The 20,244-nt window shown below is 31.5% G+C and overlaps 2 protein-coding genes across 4 annotated transcripts; one reads left to right on the top strand and one right to left on the bottom strand.

The window, feature by feature from the left end:
• Positions 1-8,750: 8,750 nt before the first annotated feature.
• On the top strand, positions 8,751-16,975 carry LOC120275513. 3 transcript variants are annotated; one of them, XM_039282121.1, is made up of 9 exons: positions 8,751-9,185; positions 13,786-13,877; positions 14,011-14,711; positions 15,253-15,323; positions 15,862-15,951; positions 16,017-16,116; positions 16,247-16,341; positions 16,602-16,711; positions 16,847-16,975. In XM_039282121.1, exons 1-8 carry the CDS (start codon positions 8,808-8,810, stop codon positions 16,644-16,646), a joined length of 1,572 nt encoding a protein of 523 aa, XP_039138055.1. In that variant the 5' UTR covers positions 8,751-8,807; the 3' UTR covers positions 16,647-16,711; positions 16,847-16,975. The 3 variants fall into 3 exon arrangements, with proteins under 3 accessions (XP_039138055.1, XP_039138056.1, XP_039138057.1); XM_039282123.1 differs by lacking the exon at positions 8,751-9,185 and adding an exon at positions 12,475-12,697; XM_039282122.1 differs by lacking the exons at positions 16,602-16,711; positions 16,847-16,975 and having other exon boundaries at positions 16,252-16,341.
• Positions 16,851-19,492, bottom strand: LOC120276223 (cation/H(+) antiporter 28). Its single transcript, XM_039282945.1, has one exon. It carries the CDS (start codon positions 19,232-19,234, stop codon positions 16,859-16,861), a length of 2,376 nt encoding a protein of 791 aa, XP_039138879.1. The 5' UTR covers positions 19,235-19,492; the 3' UTR covers positions 16,851-16,858.
• Between the last annotated feature and the right edge of the window lie 752 nt (positions 19,493-20,244).

The raw sequence follows: 20,244 nt of genomic DNA, 5'->3' as shown, positions 1-20,244 counted from the left end.
ATTTTTTTAATATTATTTTTTAATATCACTCAGTGGAGTCAAAAACATCAAAGATTTATTTTGCCTACAACTTTAAAAATTAAGAATTTAAATATGTATCAAAGCATCTAAATAACTTTGTACAATATTGATTGGCAATTACAATAATGATGAGCTTCTCTAGTATGTATGAGATTAACATAGTATTACTAGAAACACTAATCATATGTAAGAAGATTGTGTCTAATTATTAAATGCAAGCTAGATGATTAGTGTCATAATAGATAAGGAGAAATCACTAAATCAATGTCACAACTTTGCATTGGTTAAAAAAAAAAAAGTCTTTTTTGATATTACATATGAGATGAAATAACATCTTTTATGCTATTTTAACATCAATTTATTACTTAATAAATTTTTAAATTGTTACTCTAAGTTTTTTTTTTTGCAATATTTTGTTTTTGAAATTCCAACTACTTGTACACTTCATCAAATCAAAAAACCTAACATGTGTATGAGTATAATATATATCTAAAAAAATTAGACAACCTATCTAATATCACTTAGTGAAGTCGGAAAAAAAATAACATCAAAGATTTATTATGTCTACAACATTAAAAATTAAGAATTTAAACGTGTATCAAAGCATCTAAGCAACTTTTTACAATATTGATTGGCAATTACAATAATGATGGGCTTCTCTAGTATGCAGGCGATTAACATAGTATTACTAGTAACACTAATCCATATGCAAGAAGATTGTGTTAAATTATTAAATGCAAGCTAGATGATTAGTGTCATAATAGATAAGGAGAAATCACTAAATCAATGTTACAACTTTGCATTAGTTAAAAAAAAAAAGTCTTTTTTGATATTACATATGAGATAAAATAAAATCTTTTATGCTATTTTAACATCAATTTATTACTTAATAAAATTTTAAATTGTTACTTAAAAGTTTTTGCAATATTTTGTTTTTGAAATTGCAACTACTTGTACACTTCATCAAATTAAAAAACCTAACATGTGTATGAGTATAATATATATCTAAAAAAATTAGACAACCTACCTAATATCACTCAGTGAAGTCGGGAAAAAAATAACATCAAAGATTTATTATGTCTACAACATTAAAAATTAAGAATTTAAACGTGTATCAAAGCATCTAAGCAACTTTGTACAATATTGATTGGCAATTACAATAATGATGAGCTTCTCTAGTATGTATGAGATTAACATAGTATTACTAGAAACACTAATCATATGTAAGAAAATTGTGTCAAATTATTAAATGCAAGCTAGATGATTAGTGTCATAATAAATAAGGAGAAATCACTAAATCAATGTTACAACTTTGCAATAGTTAAAAAAAAACAGTCTTTATGATATCACATATGAGATAAAATAACATCTTTTATGCTATTTTAACATCAATTTATTACTCAATAAAATTTTAAATTGTTACTTAAAGTTTTTTTTTAATATTTTGTTTTTGAAATTCCAAATACTTGTACACTTCATCAAATTAAAAAACCTAACATGTGTATGAGTATAATATATATCTAAAAAAATTAGACAACCTACCTAATATCACTCAGTGAAGTCGGGAAAAAAATAACATCAAAGATTTATTATGTCTACAACATTAAAAATTAAGAATTTAAACGTGTATCAAAGCATCTAAGCAACTTTGTACAATATTGATTGGCAATTACAATAATGATGGGCTTCTCTAGTATGCACGAGATTAACATAGTATTACTAGTAACACTAATCCATATGTAAGAAGATTGTGTCAAATTATTAAATGCAAGCTAGATGATTAGTGTCATAATTAATAAGGAGAAATCACTTAATCAATGTTACAACTTTGCATTAGTTAAAAAAAAAGTCTTTTATGATATCACATATGAGATAAAATGAGATCAACAGTTATAAATTATTTCACCAAAAATTTCTTGCCAAAATGTGTATTAAAATTTTCTAGTTTATTTGTCCGATACTATCAAATGTTAGAAAACATAATCGTAACCGAGCTATATGAAATACCATTGTAGCTTATTTATGAACTTTTAAAATTACTAGAAAGATTCAAGTAGTATAATATAGTGTTTAGTGTCTAGTATTAATTATATATAGCTATATAAAATTGAGCATTAACAAACCAATAGTTGTGTCTAATTGTTTCTTAATGCTCTCTTATTAATGTATTTGATTTCCTTGTCATCAAGCACACATATTTTTTTCAAAGTTAGAAGCAACATGCATGTTTCATGGCAGCAGAAAATTGGATATTGAGAATTCTAGCTTATATCAAAACATTTCAATTTGAACAACTATTACATCATTGTTTAATAATCATCGTAGAGGTTATACTAAGTTGAAAGAATAATGAAGAATTAAATTTCTCATTGTAAGGGTAATTTACACATTTTTTCTCCAACATTCGACATTTAATTTTTTTTAATTCATAGTTGAAAAATCAACATGAAAAACAAAATTTATTTAATTAAATGATTTTTTATTTAAAGAATTATATATTTTATCTTGTTGCAGGTCTTGTATTGTAAGTTACATATATTAAAAAAAAAAAACATAAGATATAAGTTGTTCAACCAAGTCCACACTAATTAGTAAAAGAAAAATTTAAATTAACCTAATTTTATTTGAGCTAAACTCAATTGAAAATTTGTTTGTTGTTTTCTATTACATTATAAATATGAAAATTTTATTTTATAAAAATGCATGACATTTAGATAAAGTTATATTATACACCTTTTTCAAAAAGTTATATTATAAGTAAATGAGTCAAAACCCTCACGTCCTTCAAAAGAACGATTAATAGGCGTGTACTTGCGTTTACTCATTTACACTGTATTAGAATTAGTCAAATGCCAAACATTATATTGTTTCAGCTCATATTTTAGTTTTAAATAATAATTTATAATTACTATAACAATCCATAAAAAAAGACTATTGTGTAATCCAACTTAGTTTATTAATTAAAATAAATGAGAATAATCAAAATTTTGTTATAATAGTATCACCAAATGAATTATTTAACATTAAAAAAATAAATAAAACCATATATATATATATTATATTAAAGCTATCTACCAAAAATCTCCCACTCTCGGCTTTTATTTTGAAAATGAATTATTTGTCCTTCTTTGATTTGGTAAAAAAAAAAAATTATGTTATCATTTTCAATTCATGTGATACTATAGCAGTAGGGTTCTTCAAAAGGTAGTGTAAACAAAACCGAACAATGATCAAAAGAAAAACCTGAAAGCAATCACATAAAGACGCGAGATTTAACGAGGTTTGGGAGTATACTTATGTTCTTGGGAGTGGAGCGGTTGTCGATTCTCTTATTGTAATTAATTAGGGTTACATATTACATGAATATATATATAAACCCTATCCGGTACAATTTACCAAAATACCCTTGTCGCTGCGCTCCACTCCGCTCCAGCATCTGCTCATTCACCATGTATATGAGCTATATACAATATGTAGTCTTCCATGTGATTCATAGTGGTGATGTAGTGTTACTATCTTTAGAATCACCAATACACATGTTGGTTGTTGTTAGCATTTATTAATTCGTTTTAATAATGATTTGATGTGATGTTATAAATCAGTGCTCATATTGACATCAAAAATGGAAATCGTTAATTGAATGCACATCACTTAAGCTTGACTTTCACAATACTTACAAAATCAAATATGTTGATATGTGCGTATATGTAACCTAGATTGAATGCAAATCAATTTTAGTGATATCATTTTTTTGACTTTTCACATTCTTATATAGGGAATTAAAATAAAAAATCTATCCCCTCCATTGCTTATAAAAGGTTGCATTATAACAAAACATTAGTTGTTGATTAAATTCAAGATTTTTCCAGCAAAACCAAGACTTTGTCTTAGGATTGCCAGATTGAGGATATCGCCCATTTGCGAGATCAGGTGAATTTTACACATACTGTGGGCCCCACACATTTTTCTTTAATTTAACTCATTTATTTTGCATGCATGGCGGTTACGGAAAAGGAAAAGAAAACCCCCCTTTTTATTAAATTTTTCTTAATCTTTATATTTTATTAGGTTTTCAGACCCTAGCCACCACCTCTTTGTTTCTTCCGATATAGTCTTTCGTTTGGACCAAGAAAGAGGAAGAGATCTTACCTTTTTCCTTTTCTCTTTTTTCTTTTTGGTGTGTGGTCCCGGCGGCGAGGACGGAGATAGGCCTCTTCGTCAAGGTTGTGTCATTATTGTTGTGAGGTAAGCGTTCTCTTCCTAGATCTAGGGTTTAGTGGTGGAATTCTTTTTATCTCCTAGATCTTGTCGTGGTATTATTTTATGTTCTTATTTAGGGATTATATTATGTGCTTAGTGGTTTGGTTATCTCAAGATTAAACCGGTGATTGTTAATTAGGATGTTACACAATACACAGTGAAATGTTTATTGATTTACTAGTTGTTTTTACTTTCATTCATGCACTAGTTATTTATGTTTAAAAAAAATCAAATCAAATTTTCTAAGTTCTGTTTTCTTTTAAATTTTCATTTGATTGTGGACTTGAGTGTCTTGTGCTGGCGTCCACCACACAGACATTATATATATGTATATTTATATATTAAGTTGATAGGCTAGAATGTTTTCATGTGTTCACTGTAAAGTTATATTGTTTATATATTGATAAAATATGTTGCTTTTTATTAAAATGATGCATAGTTTTGTAAATAGAAAGTTCTACCGAATTTTGATGGATAGAACCAAAATGGTTTAGGTTTTGTGGTCCACTTTGTATATATATATATATATTATGATTGATTAATTGTTTTAGGTATTATATTTGCTTAAGTTTTATAAGGAATAATGAAGGTTCTATATATAAGTTGTTAAAATATATGTGTATATTAGATTGTTGGATGTTTTAGGTATTATCATAGTTAGTGTAGGAATTTGATCCACTGTATATCCCTGTGTATTTTTAGCATGTTTAGCGTCTTAATACTTTTGGGATGTGCTCTCAATTATAGGATATTCTGTGGAAACCTGATTTTGGGGTGCTTGTAGTTTTTGGTGTTAGCTAGCCAGGTAAGTAAACCACATATAAACATATATATATATATATATATATATAAAATTTCTGATTATCGAAATTATTTACATAATTATTTAATTACTTTGGGTTTTATTGTTAAAATCATTCATGGTGTTATGTTTAAATGTTTTGAGTTAAGATACTGCATCTACCATTATCTTCAGAATTTATAGATTTTTATTTATATATTTATTTGTTTATTTAATTGATTCTAATACTTAGTTTAATTACTGAATTAGGCTTAACTTGACTGCCACTGTTCCGTTAATATATTATATATTTTTATTTTATTTACTTTGAACTTCTACAAACAATGGCTATTTAAAGGTTGAAATGGTTGCATAAATCATGGTTTATAATTTTAAATGTATATTCAGTTATGGATTACTTAGATTTTAAATATTGTGGTTACCTGCATTATTAAATTTTACTTGTTCTTGTCATATATTGGCATCAACTAATTTTGAAATAATTAGAATTATTTTCATTAGAAAAATGGGATCACCAAATTTCAGTATTTTTGTGTTGACAATGATTTTGGACTCGACATATTTTTGTTATAGAAACTCGTAGTCCCCAAACTAACTTTGCAATAACCCTGTCACTGGGGGGTTAAACACTGACCGTATCGACACGTATCTCTGACATAGAAACTATAGTTTCGCACCGTTCCGTGGGTGAAGAATAACGGCTTCTGATATTCTGGCTCGGGTCACCGAGGGTAAACTTATGAGTTCTGAAATCTGACTCGGGTCACCGAGTTTAAATAAATGAGTTATGATGTTTTGTTTTGACATTAGTTTTTTTGGGGACTTATATGCTCGTTACTTGGTAAATTAAATTTGTTTTGAATTATTGCTGGTTTCTGGGTTTCTTTTGATATTATTCTGTTATGTTACATTTTGTATACTTTTAGAAACTATTGAACATTTTTGTGATCCCGATATTTTTAGTGGTTGCTTACTGAGCTCCCAAGCTCATTAAATTGTTTTCTCTATTTTTCAGATCAGGAGTAGGGTTGGGTGGTGGACAGCTTAGCGGGGTCGTTGAGCAAGTTGCCTTCTAGTTCTTTATCAAGTTAATAAACTTTCTTTGTTGTGAACTTAGAACTTCTGTCTTATGTTTAATGTCATGTGAGACACTTGTTATTTGCTTTCGTCATAATTCGGGCATTGTGCCTCTATGTTGTTTTTGAAAGTTAATGTCTTTGTTAAAGGTTGTTTTATCTAGTGTGAGACCGGTTTTGAGGCCATGCGTGCCTACTTGGTCACGACCTTATAGGTATGGGGCCGTTTGTCAATGCTCCAGGTTCGGGGCGTGACATATACTATCTTGTTTTTTTTTCATTTGACAATGTTAATAAATGACTTCTTGATTTTTAAAATATAAATTATTATAAAATATCCATATCATTATGATTTTTTTGTATTTAAATATTATTTTTACTTGAATTGCTATCCATTTGCAATTAATTATAATATTTTTTTTCGTGCAATTCATTGACAAAATCTTTTATTTGTTTTTAATAAATCATAATAGTAAAAAAATGATAAATTTAAGATGAACGTCATGTTGTTGTGACTATTTAATTTAAGGTGATACTAAATGAGATCTTGCAAAAATTAAGATTACCGTCTGCAAGCTATGAATGTGAAAAACATGGTTCAGATCATCAACCATGTTTTCTAGCCAAAGTCAAATTTGAAGATAAATTTGGACTTCATAAACAACACGAAGTTAAAGCATATATAAAAAAAGAAGCTGAAAATGAAGCTGTCTTACATGTTATAAGACATCTTCAAAATGTTTATAATATTATCATTAAAGATTTGAGTGAGAGGGAACTATATGACATTAAATATAAATTAGAAGGTTTAAAAGATACTAATGAAATATTATCAGAAAACCTTGCTATGGTTACTAACGAGTTGGACAAGTTGAAGACCAAGGTAAGACTGGATGAAGCAAAACAATATGAAAGTAATCAAGATTTATTTATAAATCGACAAAAAAGAAGAGTTACTGCAATATGTGATTTCCCTCCTGGATGAGGATAAAGAATCAATGTTCATACTTATTAAAATAAGTTTTAATTTAATTGAAATAAGGTAGAAACTACAAGTAATTGAAAAAGACGGATGAAAAATTTTAAATTTAGAAAGCTCCAACTTAAAGAAGAATGTAAATTTTCTTCAACATCTACACTTATTAAAATCCCAGAAGGATGTAATAAAGGATAACATCCACTTTAATCATCACCAACTTTTTTATTCAACTTATATGTTAAAATTATATACTTTATCAATCTCCTTCCTAATAACATTCATTGCATTAAAATTAATATGTTAAATTCTCAAATAAAATTGATGGATAATGCATGAATTTTGACATCTTTTTATTCAAATCTAAAAAAATCTCAATCATTGAAGCTTTGAGTTGTCAGATCAAAGTACAGAAGAAAGTAGATGAACAATGAGAGGTAAATGTTATGATTTTGTATATATAAAAAATCATATTAACAATTATATGTATTTAAATTTCCACATGTTTAATATACCTATAATACTTGCCGATTTATTAATAATTATAAAATAAAATGCAAAACAAATAATTTAATTTTATTATTGCTTACAATTAAATCTAGCCCGAAATTGAGTATAAATTAAAAGAGAGAATCCAAGACCACTGAATTAGGGAAAGAGATCTACGTAATTAGTTTTAAAAGATCTCACAACTTAGGTTTTCTTAGTTATATAAAAATAGTGTAGTGACTAAAACTTAAAATATTGAGTTAACTACAAATATCCCTTCCTTGAGCAAGATGCAAGTATAAAAATAAAATAAAATTATGTTGTAATTCTTTAATATAAAAATAAATAATTATTAAGTATGTAGCTTTTATATTTTTATTCCAATTTATTATCATATATACTATATAGTACAAATTATTAACAAATTGGATGTTCTTTAAAAATATAAAAACAAATGATTTATTTATTAAGAAATATCTACAAATATAAAAATTATTAATAAAAATAAAATAAAATAAAATATTTTTAAAGTATTTTAAAATCAAATTTATTTTACATATTCAAACCCGCGGCATAAGCGCGGGCATCTACACTAGTTTAAACTTTAATTGAGCTATTTTGAGGTGGCACAACTTGATTGCTAAGCTAGCACCATCTTTACACGCTTGCTTAGAATATTTGACCTCATCTCTTGGTTGGCAACTTTAAACATCAACATTCATAATTCTCACAGAGTAACATTAGATTCTTATATTCTTTATGCTTTTTTTTTATTTTTTATTTTTTATATAAACACCTATAAAAGTTTTAAATACAAAAATGTATGACAAGTCCTTATGTTTGCAATATTTATACATTATAAAAAAATAATAAATCCCACACTCACAAATCATGATTCATAAGTGAAGTAAAACACATTCTTCAATATTTTTCATCATATTTAGTTAATTATATATTTTATGTCAAAAAATTATATATATCATCTCTAAGTTCTAACCATGACATTATGCATATATACACATATAATTAGAAAAAAAATGATTTATCCATTACAAATATGTAAATGTAATTTCTTGTTTTTATAGGGGTATGAATAGAAAAAAAAGAGGAATATATACATAAATGCACGCTTTGTCCATCAACACAAAGAAACAAAAACAGAAACTCCAAACCATTTGAATCAATGGACGCCGGAGATTTCGAGTGCCCGGCGAGCGCTTTCCGGTACAACGGAACGCTGTGCGCGTGCCCGCCGGGGAGTTTCATGCGCGGTGGCTTGTGCGCCGGGATCGGAGCAGGGACGGAGTGGGAGATGGGCGGGGGGCGGAGCGAGGGGGCGGCGCCGAGGTGGTTCGAGCCAGTGCCGGAGCTGGAGCCGATAGAGAGGATGGTGAGTTCGGAGGCGGCGCTGATGAAGGCGACGGCGGCGGTGGTGGTGTTGTGGGTGGTGTTCTGCGTCGCCGTCAGGCTCGGCCGCGTGCGCGGTGGCCGGAGTTTTTGGTTCCGATGTCGGTGCTGGATTGAGCGACTTGATCTTCGATTTGCCACCAAACACTTGCTGGTTAGGGATTTTCTTTCTTTCTCTCTCTCTAGTTTTGGTTTTTTCTCTCTCTAAAGCTTCTTTGTTTCTCTCTCTAAAATGATCCGTAGCACTGTAGAGAATATTCTAGATTTAGATGCGATGGAATTTTGAGAAAAAATAAAAACAAAATAATATGGGTAAAAATAAATAAATTTATAATTATTTTTTATAATAAAACAAGGTTGGTATTTAAGTATTTTACTCTATACTCATAAATATTAATTTTATTTATTATTTATATAATAAATAAATAATTATGGATTTTGTGCTTTTTGAGCTGATGGTGGAGATTTATTTATTTGTATTTCAAGAGTTTGTTTGTATTGGGTTTTTAATTTATTCTATATTAGTTTGTACAAATGATTAAATTGCACGAGTGTTAATTAATTTGTATGTTTTTTTTGTTTTTTTTATCACGATTTATTTGAAATTCCTTTTCAAAGAATATATTCGGGTATTGTAAAATTTTGAATTTTATACTAAATATTTTAAATAAAAAATAATGCTACATGATTAAATATAAACAGTGAATAATATAAATAAATTATTATTTTTTTTTTCTCTAATGAATATAATCTCGTCAGCACCAATCAAATAACGGGCCCCTTTTTTAGCACAATTATAGTTTTAATTTCTCTTTATTTTTCTTTATTTTTCTTTTGGAAAAATTGGACGGTGCTATAATGATTTATGTTCTCACCCTTTAATTTACATTAAAATTTTGTTTTGGAAATAAATTTTTTTAATGTAGTTGTATGACTCTTTTTGATGGACTTAATTTGCTTTTACTAAATTTCAATTTTCACTTTTTTTTTTAACTTTTATTTCTTAATATTATTAAAGTGCATTTTTTTATCTTTGAATCATATATTTATATTCATGTTTATATGTGAATCAAAATTGTTGATTTTTAATCCTCAGAAGAGTTTCAAGAAAAGCCTTGTCTTTATTTATTTATTTATTTATTAATCCATATAATATAACTAACATTTTTCTAAGAAATAATTAAATAAATATATGTAGCACATAGATCAAAAGTGCACATATTGTTTAAATTATTTTAATATTAAATAAAGAACTTGTTTGGACTAATTTATTAAAAAAAAATGTTTAAGTAAAATTAAGTAGTTTTATATTTGGCAGAGTCATTATAAAAGTACTTCTTTCATTACATATTTAAAAATGCAGTCTTATTTTAAGAAAAAAGTCAACCATTTATTTCTAAGCTATAAAGTGATTTTCCACAAACATCCTTTTCTTTTCTTTTTCTCATTAAAATTAATCCAAACACCAAAATATATAAATAAATAAATTGACATATAAATGCATAACAAATAAAACAGATAGCTCTAAACAGAAATATATCAATTCTAGAAAACCAAAATACTGAGCAAAAGGAAAATATATGTGGTTATTATTATTATCATTTTTGTTATTTATTTATTATTATTATTTATTTGATTTTAAAATTAATTAAATTTGATTGCAAGTTGGGACATTGCTTTCATCTTTTATTGCCTCAATAGAGAAAGGGTGAATTATTGCATGGTCCCTTATGTTTCCACGTTGGAGAAAGCAACAATATAACTAGCACTCTTTACGATTGGACATGGACACTAATAGCAACTTTGTTTTCTTAAGACATTCTTTTAAAACTTATATTTTCTTATTTGAAATTTTCTTCATATATTTCAAGAAATATTTCTGATTCATGGAAATAACAAAGTTATGAGATTTTAAATATTTATAAACAATTATAAAGAAATTAAAGAGTCTGTGTACCTTAGATTTATGTTTCACACACACATTCATACATATACATATACATATACATACAAACGTCCGCAGGTTAGCACAGTAATGATTAATGTGCTACAATTAGGTGATCACAATAATGATTAATGTGCTATAGTTAGGGCTAATTATGGGTTAGATTGGATTCATTAGTTTAGTTTTTATTTCATCACACCTTTCATTGTACTATTATTTATAAGCACAGTAATATTATTCATCCGGTGCATCTCACTTCTACATAATACTATTTATCCAATAGTGATGAACTGTTGGATTATGATCCAATGGTTGATAGCAATATTTGTAGATTTCAATTCTACGAACGTGCATAGATGATTGGAGCTCTAATTTATAGTAAAAGAGTTCAAACCAGGTTATTAGTCACTGACACAGATTTTGCGCCTCAAGGTGTTAACCGGGCTGTGGGGCCCGCCGGGCCTTGAAGGCCTGATATGACCCAGTACATTATAGCCTACATTGGGCCATATGCATGGCTTAGCACGGCAGCCCGCCACCCAGGCCGTCCAAGTCTGTGCCCGGCATGCCGTTCTATCACCCATGTGACTTTATTATTATTATTATTATTATATTATTATTATTATTATAGGGTGGTAGTTGTGTTATTAACATTAATGCAAATTATTTGAAAAATAATAATAATGATTGGATAGTTCAATGGAAAGTCATCATAATGATAGTCGAGTGGGGCGAAGTTGAAACTGCACATTGCATTACCATGCAATATGGCATATAGTAATATTCACCCATTGTTTATTGGCTCTTTAAAAACAGTATTTTTATCTCTCCAAAATAGCAAGTTTGGGGAGTTTTTTTATTGTAAAATTATAATTTGAGATATCATTTTGCGCCCACATGACACACCATCATTATTTTGTGTGTTTATATCACTTCACATGTTAAATTTTTTGTTGAGTCGTTAAATTTTAGTAGAATATCTTAAATGGTCCCTCTACTTAGGTCACTCTGTCTTTTTAGTTCCTCTACTCAGAAATACTCCCAACTAGTCCCTCTGCTCTTAAAAATGAGTCCATTTAATCCCTATACTCTTATAGTCTCTTCCCAACTAACCCTCTAATACATGGACTAATTGGGTCATTTTCAAATGTAGAAGGACAAATTGAGAGCATTTCTGAATAAAGGGACTAAAAAGACAAAGTGATCTAAGTAGAGGGACCATTTAAGGTATTCTACCTTAAATTTTCATAGTTAATGAATTATTGTACTTGTCTATCTCTTTGATAATCTTTGTCCGACGACGCTTGTCAATTGTCACATTTTGCTCAAAATAAAATTACAGTGTTTTATTTTTTTAGTATTTTTTTTAGAAAAATAAGCCACAAATTGAAATAATGCTATGTTGCACACAAATATAAAACATTTCAATCTATTTCTTAAATATTTGAAATAATAACAAATTGTCTAATTTTTATTATTTTAAATGAGAAATAATTATTAAATTTGTACACTTTTAGTATAATTTCAAAAAGTCTTTTTTTTTGTTTGTTTTTTTTTTTTTAAACTTGTTTGCTGGGGAGGGAGTGATTTATCTCCGTCACTAAAGCACACTTCGCCGCCGGCGATGACTCCCCATGCCTCCGGCTTCTCCGGCGCCGTGCTTGTTGTCATGGTTCGCATTCTGGGTAGATGGAATGACTGGTCTTGTTTCTTCTCTTGAGGTCAGTGAGTTATGCCAGAGAAGAAAAAGGAGAAATTTTGTTTAGTATTCCAATTTTAGTCAGCAACAACTCATTGGTAATCGAGAAACAGTTTACTTGTGATTGATTCATAGGTAGTTCTGTTCTACTTTAGGATCTTGATTGAAAATTGCATCAAATTTGAGTTTGAAACAAGCATTTTAGTAAATTAGAAAATTCATCACCTGAGATTATATGAAATCTGTTGGTATCACTTGTTTTAGTAACATTCATTTCAATTCTTATATGTTTGAGAGCTGGTGAGGATGTAGATGGAGTAATTTGTATTTGTTTAGCTATTCTAGGTATTTCAGTGCACTATGGAGGAGTTCACGTGTGGTTGATTCATAGTTCTCTTCTTCTTTAGGTTGTAGGTAACTTCTATATATTAATGTGTTCAGTTATGAGTCAGAATCAACATTACAGTAAGAGGGAAAATTCACCATCTAAATTTGTATGAATTTGTTGGTTGTACTTGTTTCAATGACCTTTCTTTTGATTATATAATATGTTTTATAGCTGTTGAGGATGAAGGTGGAGTTATTTGAATCTATCTGTATTAAAGCTAGATATTTCAGATATTCAGTTTATTAGCCTAATCCAGTATTCTATATGCTTTCATTGCATTGCACGGAAAAATAATTTGGCGTGTTTAAGCATTAAATGGATCTAACAACAAATGATGACTCATTTAGAATGATAGACATAGGTTTATCCTGATGTGTTAATTATTTTCATGGTTGTATTTAGAATTTACTGTGATAATTTCCTTGTAGTATCCAGTTATTTCTGTAAGGAATTCTCATGCGCATGAGCAGATCACTTGATTTTTGTTGTGTATATTTAGTTAAATATCTTGTAGTGCATGATATTTGATGTAGCAGATCAAACTTAGCTTTTCTATTCAATTTTATTGAATGCGTTCTTAACAAGATTTTTTGCATTTACTACAAATTTTAATTTACATTACAGATGAAAAGGGAATTGTCTGGTTTGACAATTGTCTTACAAGGTAGAGTGGGAATTGAGCATTTTCACAGTGATGTGATATAATTTGTTTGATAATGTAGGATGACCAAAAGGTAGTAAAAAAGAGGAAAACAGAGCTTGGAGGGATGTTTTCTGTAGCAAGCTGGATCTTATTTGTTGGTCTCTTGACTACGTGAGTGATGGTGGTTTGTAATCTTTCAGTAATTATTCTCCAGACACTCTATCCATATTAATATTAGATTTGATAGTGGACTGTCGGATGTGTTTTCTTAACTTCAACTAACTTGATTAGTCACTTGATGCAGGTTACTGTATCAGTTTATCACGAAACGAAGCATTGAGGTCCATAGAGTTAAGCCAGCTAAGGCTTCAGAGTTGAAGTCTTTTAATAATGATATGGAATTTAATATAACCACGTTATCGAGCATGAGCTGTTCTCATTTACGTGGCTTTGATACTCTGGTGATTGGGACTCCTGGTTCCATTGACTACAAAATTTCTCCATTGTTAACATATGCAAATTATTCTTGTTACGACACAATCTGGGGACCTACTATTTCTCTTAAGTGCAGCAGTTGCCAGGTTCTTCTAGGAAACCATTACATTTCATGGCAATTTGTTGACCTTCCAAACAGTCCTGCTATGGCTGTTGGCTTTCAATTCAATATAACGGCCAAAGACCATGCTTGTAATAAACATGTGAGCTTTGTGAGTGGAACACTGAAATCTGAGAGCTTGACATGTGATGGACCAAAAACTTTCAGAGGGCCAGATATGAGTATATTGAAAATTCATCTGTTTCCGCAGAAATTCAAAAATTTGCACAATTTACAACTCATTCAGCCTTTGCTGCATGATTTTCTTCCTGGTTCATCATTTTCTGATGTTATCGATCTTCGTGCTTCCCTTCAAAGTTCTCTGAATGGAGTTGTAAATACAGTATTGTATATCAGATATCTCTCTGATTATATTGTGGAGACTGATAAGGAGAATTTATTGGGACTTGGTAAGAGCAATATCACTTTTTCATCATGCTTCATGTTTTCTGATTGTTTATAGTGGATATCTCTTTATGATGTGCAAATACCTTCAATTTATTCTTAATAGACATATAATTATTGTCTTCCTCACTAATCACTGGCTGCCCTAGTTATACTTGTTTCATAAAGATTGTAGTGAAGATTAGCCACTGGTGTGGGGCTATTCTATATGCTTGGATATGCTCAAAACTAGGCAATTCTGTTCTATGTCACATATTTAGATTCATTAGCTACAAACTTTTTATTTTGTATTTTGGGCTAACATCTATAATTTAAGCACTAATTTCCCATGACCTCGTGATATAAGCTTGACAATTGTCTTGGTTCTCTTATAATATTGTAGTAACTGCTATTTCAATATCTGGAGTGACCAAGTTAGTTGATGGAGTTTGATTTCATCTAGGAACCCCAACTTTCTTATGCTGTGAAATTGCAATCTTATTAGTGTGCTTTTCCTGTATGATCTTTGATTGGTCCTTATATTTATAACCTCATCATTTTGTGTAGTGGGTTTTTTCGCGGATGCTGGTGGTCTTTATGCCATTACCCTTGCAATTTTTCTGTACTTCTTGTTGCAAGTAAGTTACTTTTTATTTGATTATGTTGTAAACTGTCCTTCCATAGTTTTGTCAACTTCTTCTGTCTTCAAATTCCTCTATTCTTTTCAATTTTAACAAATTTCTTTTCCTCATGTTCATTTCTGATAGAAAATTTTATTCCTTTCAGCAATGGAATAAGTTCTTAACTGAAGCATCCTGTGACAATGGTTGCAATTTTGTGCAATGTCACATAAATATGCTGCAACTTATGCATTATTTTCCAGAAACTTGAAGTATATATGCATAATCGAACTTTAATTAAATGTAGGATGGTCAGTTGATATTAAAACTTAACTCTAAGCCTTATTTCTCAACCAGAATAAGCAAAATGCTTTCTTTTTCTTCAAGGAAAAGCTCTCATGGATTTGTTGTGGTTGTTCATTTTGAATTAATTATGAATTGTGTTCTGGATCCTTCCAGCCTTGGAGCACTTTAGTTTTGTAGACTATACTGAATGTAATTTTTTTTCCACAACCGGAACGTTGGTGTAAATCTCATGAATATGTGATTACTACAGTGTGAAGCGAGGATTAAGAAGCTGCAATGTGAAGATAGTGTCATGCGAGATATTAGAAGCCAAAGGCGTGCTCAACGACATTGGGACAAAGTAATGGTCATATGAACCTTTTATTTTCTCCTAAAGATATAGGTGCCCATGTTTTTGCTATGTAGTTGAGGAAATATGTGAAGTACACCTGGGGTCGTAGTAACTTGGTTGTGAAAAGCAGAAGCCGCAGACGACATATCAGTTTGAGGATTGGTTCTTTTCATGGTATTGGATCTATGCATAAAATTAAAGCTACTAACTGCGATACTTTATATTTTGACTGGAAAATTAATACACCTGATCTGAAAGCTTTTATAATAAAAATGATTATTCTGAACCGATGTACTTTTTCTAGTGCAGAATGTAGTACCGGAGGATTTTCTTACTGGAATTCTCAAGTCAAATGTGGCATGTAGCAACCAAGTTTGTGGAGTTTCTAACATAGACAAGGTAGATATACAAACATAATTTCTGTTTGGTTTTGTTAATCTTAATCTTGGATTATTTAGGAGGTTATCATTTGTTATGTTACAGTTATTGTCTTTTAATTTCCTTTTATTATTCAAGTATTCATTTTCTATGAGACTGTAGAAAGTCATTGTTGTTCAACACTTCTTATTCACCCACTGTACGCTCTGTTATGTATGCTATTCTATTTATTTTTCTTGATTCTGATTAATTGCTCTAATGCATTTTTTTATATGTAACAGAAATCAATGACAATGAAAGAAATCAATCTTCATACATTTGTGTGACCACTGGCTGAATTCATGTAGAGTGTTAGAGAGTTTTTATCAATCAACTTAAGTTCATTTTGAAGGTATTTTCCATTAATTTCATCTTCGTTTGTCATGTTTTCTCTTAGCTTCATTCAATCCAAGCACATCCTGAAGATTGAGAACTAATGATTTATATCTAATCAATTCTCACACATATTTATACAACTGAACTGCAGATATCTATTTAACTACATTGGTAGGAAGTCATCATCTATGACCTTCTGCTCCTTCCTATTATCATGCTGCTGTATGACCAATGCTGATGTCGATGTTGAGAAGTCTGAGGCAGCAAGTACATCTCCGACAGGGCCAAGATCAGCGTGCTCTACCCAGTCACTCATCCCAGCAGTCACCAGTGACCACCGGACCTCCCCCCGGCCTACAATGAACAGCTCATGCCGCTCTGCCAAAGATCGCAGTGCCGCCACTGTCTCCGCCCCATTAGAAACATGCACATCCATGCACACTAAGTTCTTTTTTCCTGAGTGCCTCTCATGGAATGCCGTGAAGTACTGCTCATCCGCCCGCGCCTCTGCATCTTCATCTGCATCAAACGCAAACGCTTGATGCCCGGTCCTGTTGGCTTTGTCAATGGCAGCAGGGTCAGGAAGGAAACGTGCAACCATAAGGTTAATACTAGGATGCTGGACAATGATTCCGGCAAGTGCTAAAGCTTCCCGATCATCCTTCCCGCCGATGAACACAACAACAATGTTCTGCAACACCAAGGACGAAGCCAGCTTCTTCCTGCCCTGGTCTCGGTCCACCAGAATCCCTACAGAGCACGGTGCATTCTGTAAAACTTTCCTGTTGACATTTTTGAACCCAGTTTTCCCCTCGCTCAGGCCGCCACCAACCATCTGCCGACGATGATAAGGTAAGATAATGAGCACAGACTTTACATCCTCAGCAGCATTGCATATATCATGATGCATATCATCAAATGAGGCAATGGCGAGCAATCGACGAATGTTCAGATGCTTTTTGTCCTCATCGTTTAGCTGCTCCTTGTAAGTTTCTAACCCAGAGTTTATATGTTCTCTCATTTCCATTATCTGTTCATCCAGCACAGTGGCTTCCTCCAGGTCTTGCCCATGGACGAGCATAGCAGCAGCACGCTCCGTCATCTGTACCATATCCATGGTGTAGACTGCCAAGGAGGTAGTCCCCACACGAGCAGCCTCAATAATACCAACAGCCAGTGGCACATTCCTCGGCCCATGAAGTCCTACAACCAACCTGAGCTCTTCTCCAGCATCATGCCACTGAATTCCGGTGAGTTCTCTCTCCGATTTCTTAATTTTCTGCCGTATTCTTCCTGCCATCATCGGAATATAAGCAATAGAAACAAGAAAAGAAAACATGAGTGTATTCATGGTGTTTCTATCTATCAGGTGTGAATTCACAGCCATGTGTGCACAAAAGAAGTGATAAGGCCCCTTGACATTGAGTAGCAGGCCGATGCGCATCGCATCCTCCCACTTCATATCATGCCTCATGATTCCAGCATACATAGTCCCAAGTGTCTTCCCCATGCCTCCCAAGATGGTGAACACTCCTACCATTGAGAAAGATGCCGTTGATGAATTCCCATCATCTCCAGTCTTCATGTTTACCAGAACAAAGTAGAAAGGGAGGATAAGGTATGTAAGCGAAAAGTTTATTCTACTGATGAGAAAGCTCGAAATCCTTCCTTTTCCCGGCAATGCAAGTCCTACCAAGAATGCATTCAGTTTCCAATCATAACCAGCTTTTCTTGCCAAATAACACAGCATGGCCGGAATCATGAATGCCGCCACCATGTACTGTCCTTTCAGCGGCTTCCCTTCAGGATTTCTGTCATTCATCCAGTCCACCACTGGAGTAATGACCGCAAATACAAGAATAGTTTCCACAGCAACATATGTAATTCCGATCATTGTCCATTTCCATTGATTGTATAAGGAGTAACAAGTGTAGCCGACGAGCATAAGAATGGTGGATAATAAATCTGTTGTTACGCCGGCGGTGATGGAGAAGCGTCCAATCTCTGAGCGGCTGAACTTGAGCTCGGTTGCCAATCGGGCGAGTATATGTGACGATGTCGTGGCAAGTATGGCGGCGAGCCCGGCCGACGTCAAAAAGTCATCCTTTTGAGCAATGTGCATGTCTTGGAGGACCGGAAAGAATAGTAGAGTTAGAAGAAAGTTTGATAATATTCCGAAATATGCAACTGATGCTTCTGGTCCTTTACGTCGGAGAAGAAGCCGGGGATCCATTTCAAGGCCAAGGACAAAGAGGTAGGTGGCGAAGACAAATTCTCCGGCAGGATCAATTACATCGCCGATAACGAGTTGGAAGTGGTGCTTGACGGTGTCGATGTTGGCCATGAGCATTGCGGCAAGGAAGTCACAGATGAGACGAGGTTGGCCGAGACGGCGGAGGAGGAGGAGGTGGAGGAGTTTGGAGAAGACGAGGAGGAGGAGCATCTCAACGGCGACCAAGGAGTACACTGATGATGCTTGGGAGCCTTGTAAAGCCATGCACATTGTTTCCCGGGCTTTTTCATTGTCATTGTCCGCCATTGTTGATCTTGGTTTTCTTTATCTTTCTCAATTCATGAAGATGGAAATATTTTTCTTTGTTTCTTTGTTTTTCTTTTTTCTGTATTATTATTATTTTTTAATTTTGGTTTTGAGAAAAAACAGAAGAGAGGAAGAGAGGAAACCAAGGGAGATCCCATTGTTGACCGAGTCTTAACTTCCATTGTGGCTATGATCCTTGGGTGACAATGGAACAGCATGAATGATGGACGTTATGAGAATGAATTTTATATTTATTAATATTTTATGCTAATATAATATAAGTATTGCCAACATAGATTTGGTCTATTACCATCAACATAGATTTGGTCTGTTACCATCAAGTTTTCGGTATAAGATGTTGGTCCAACTAAAAAGACAGATAGGTGTTACAGAGCTCATCAAGTTCCTATATAGATTGATTATCCCGCTAAAGATATGGTTTTCGATCTCAATTTGTAGGTGGAGTGCATATATGTTATAGAGCTAAGCTCCATGTGTTTTTTGTGATACGTGACTTGTCTATATTTATATAAAAAAATATTAATATTGTAAATTATTTTTTTTAAGAAGAGGTTTAATAAAATTTTAGATAAATTTTTTATGTATATTATTATTTTGATCATTCGATTTTCAAAAAAATAAGTCATCTAGTTTTTGTTACAATTTAGTCACATAAACAAACACCATAATAACAATCACATATGACAGATTATGTCACACATTTTTTCTTAGAACTAGTATATGATCACCTTTAATGGTGTTCGAGTGATTAAACTGATCATTAATGACGCTTGAGTGATCAAATTATAATACAAACTAAAAAAAAATAAAATCCTAATTTTTTAAAACCAGTGAAAAAAATAAAAACGCACACAAAAAAAACTAAGGGCCCGTGTCTACCCTAAAACTTTTATTTTAAAAAAACATCTTAGTGTAAGTGTGATTTAAAATGGAATTATAATTTAAAGCTAATTTACTAAACAAATACTGTAGTTTACAAGGTGTTTTCT

Source organism: Dioscorea cayenensis, chromosome 14 (genome assembly GCF_009730915.1).
Source record: "Dioscorea cayenensis subsp. rotundata cultivar TDr96_F1 chromosome 14, TDr96_F1_v2_PseudoChromosome.rev07_lg8_w22 25.fasta, whole genome shotgun sequence".
Lineage (NCBI taxonomy): Eukaryota > Viridiplantae > Streptophyta > Magnoliopsida > Dioscoreales > Dioscoreaceae > Dioscorea > Dioscorea cayenensis.
Note: the sequence above shows the minus strand (reverse complement) of the source record. Positions and strands in the feature narration are given on the sequence as shown.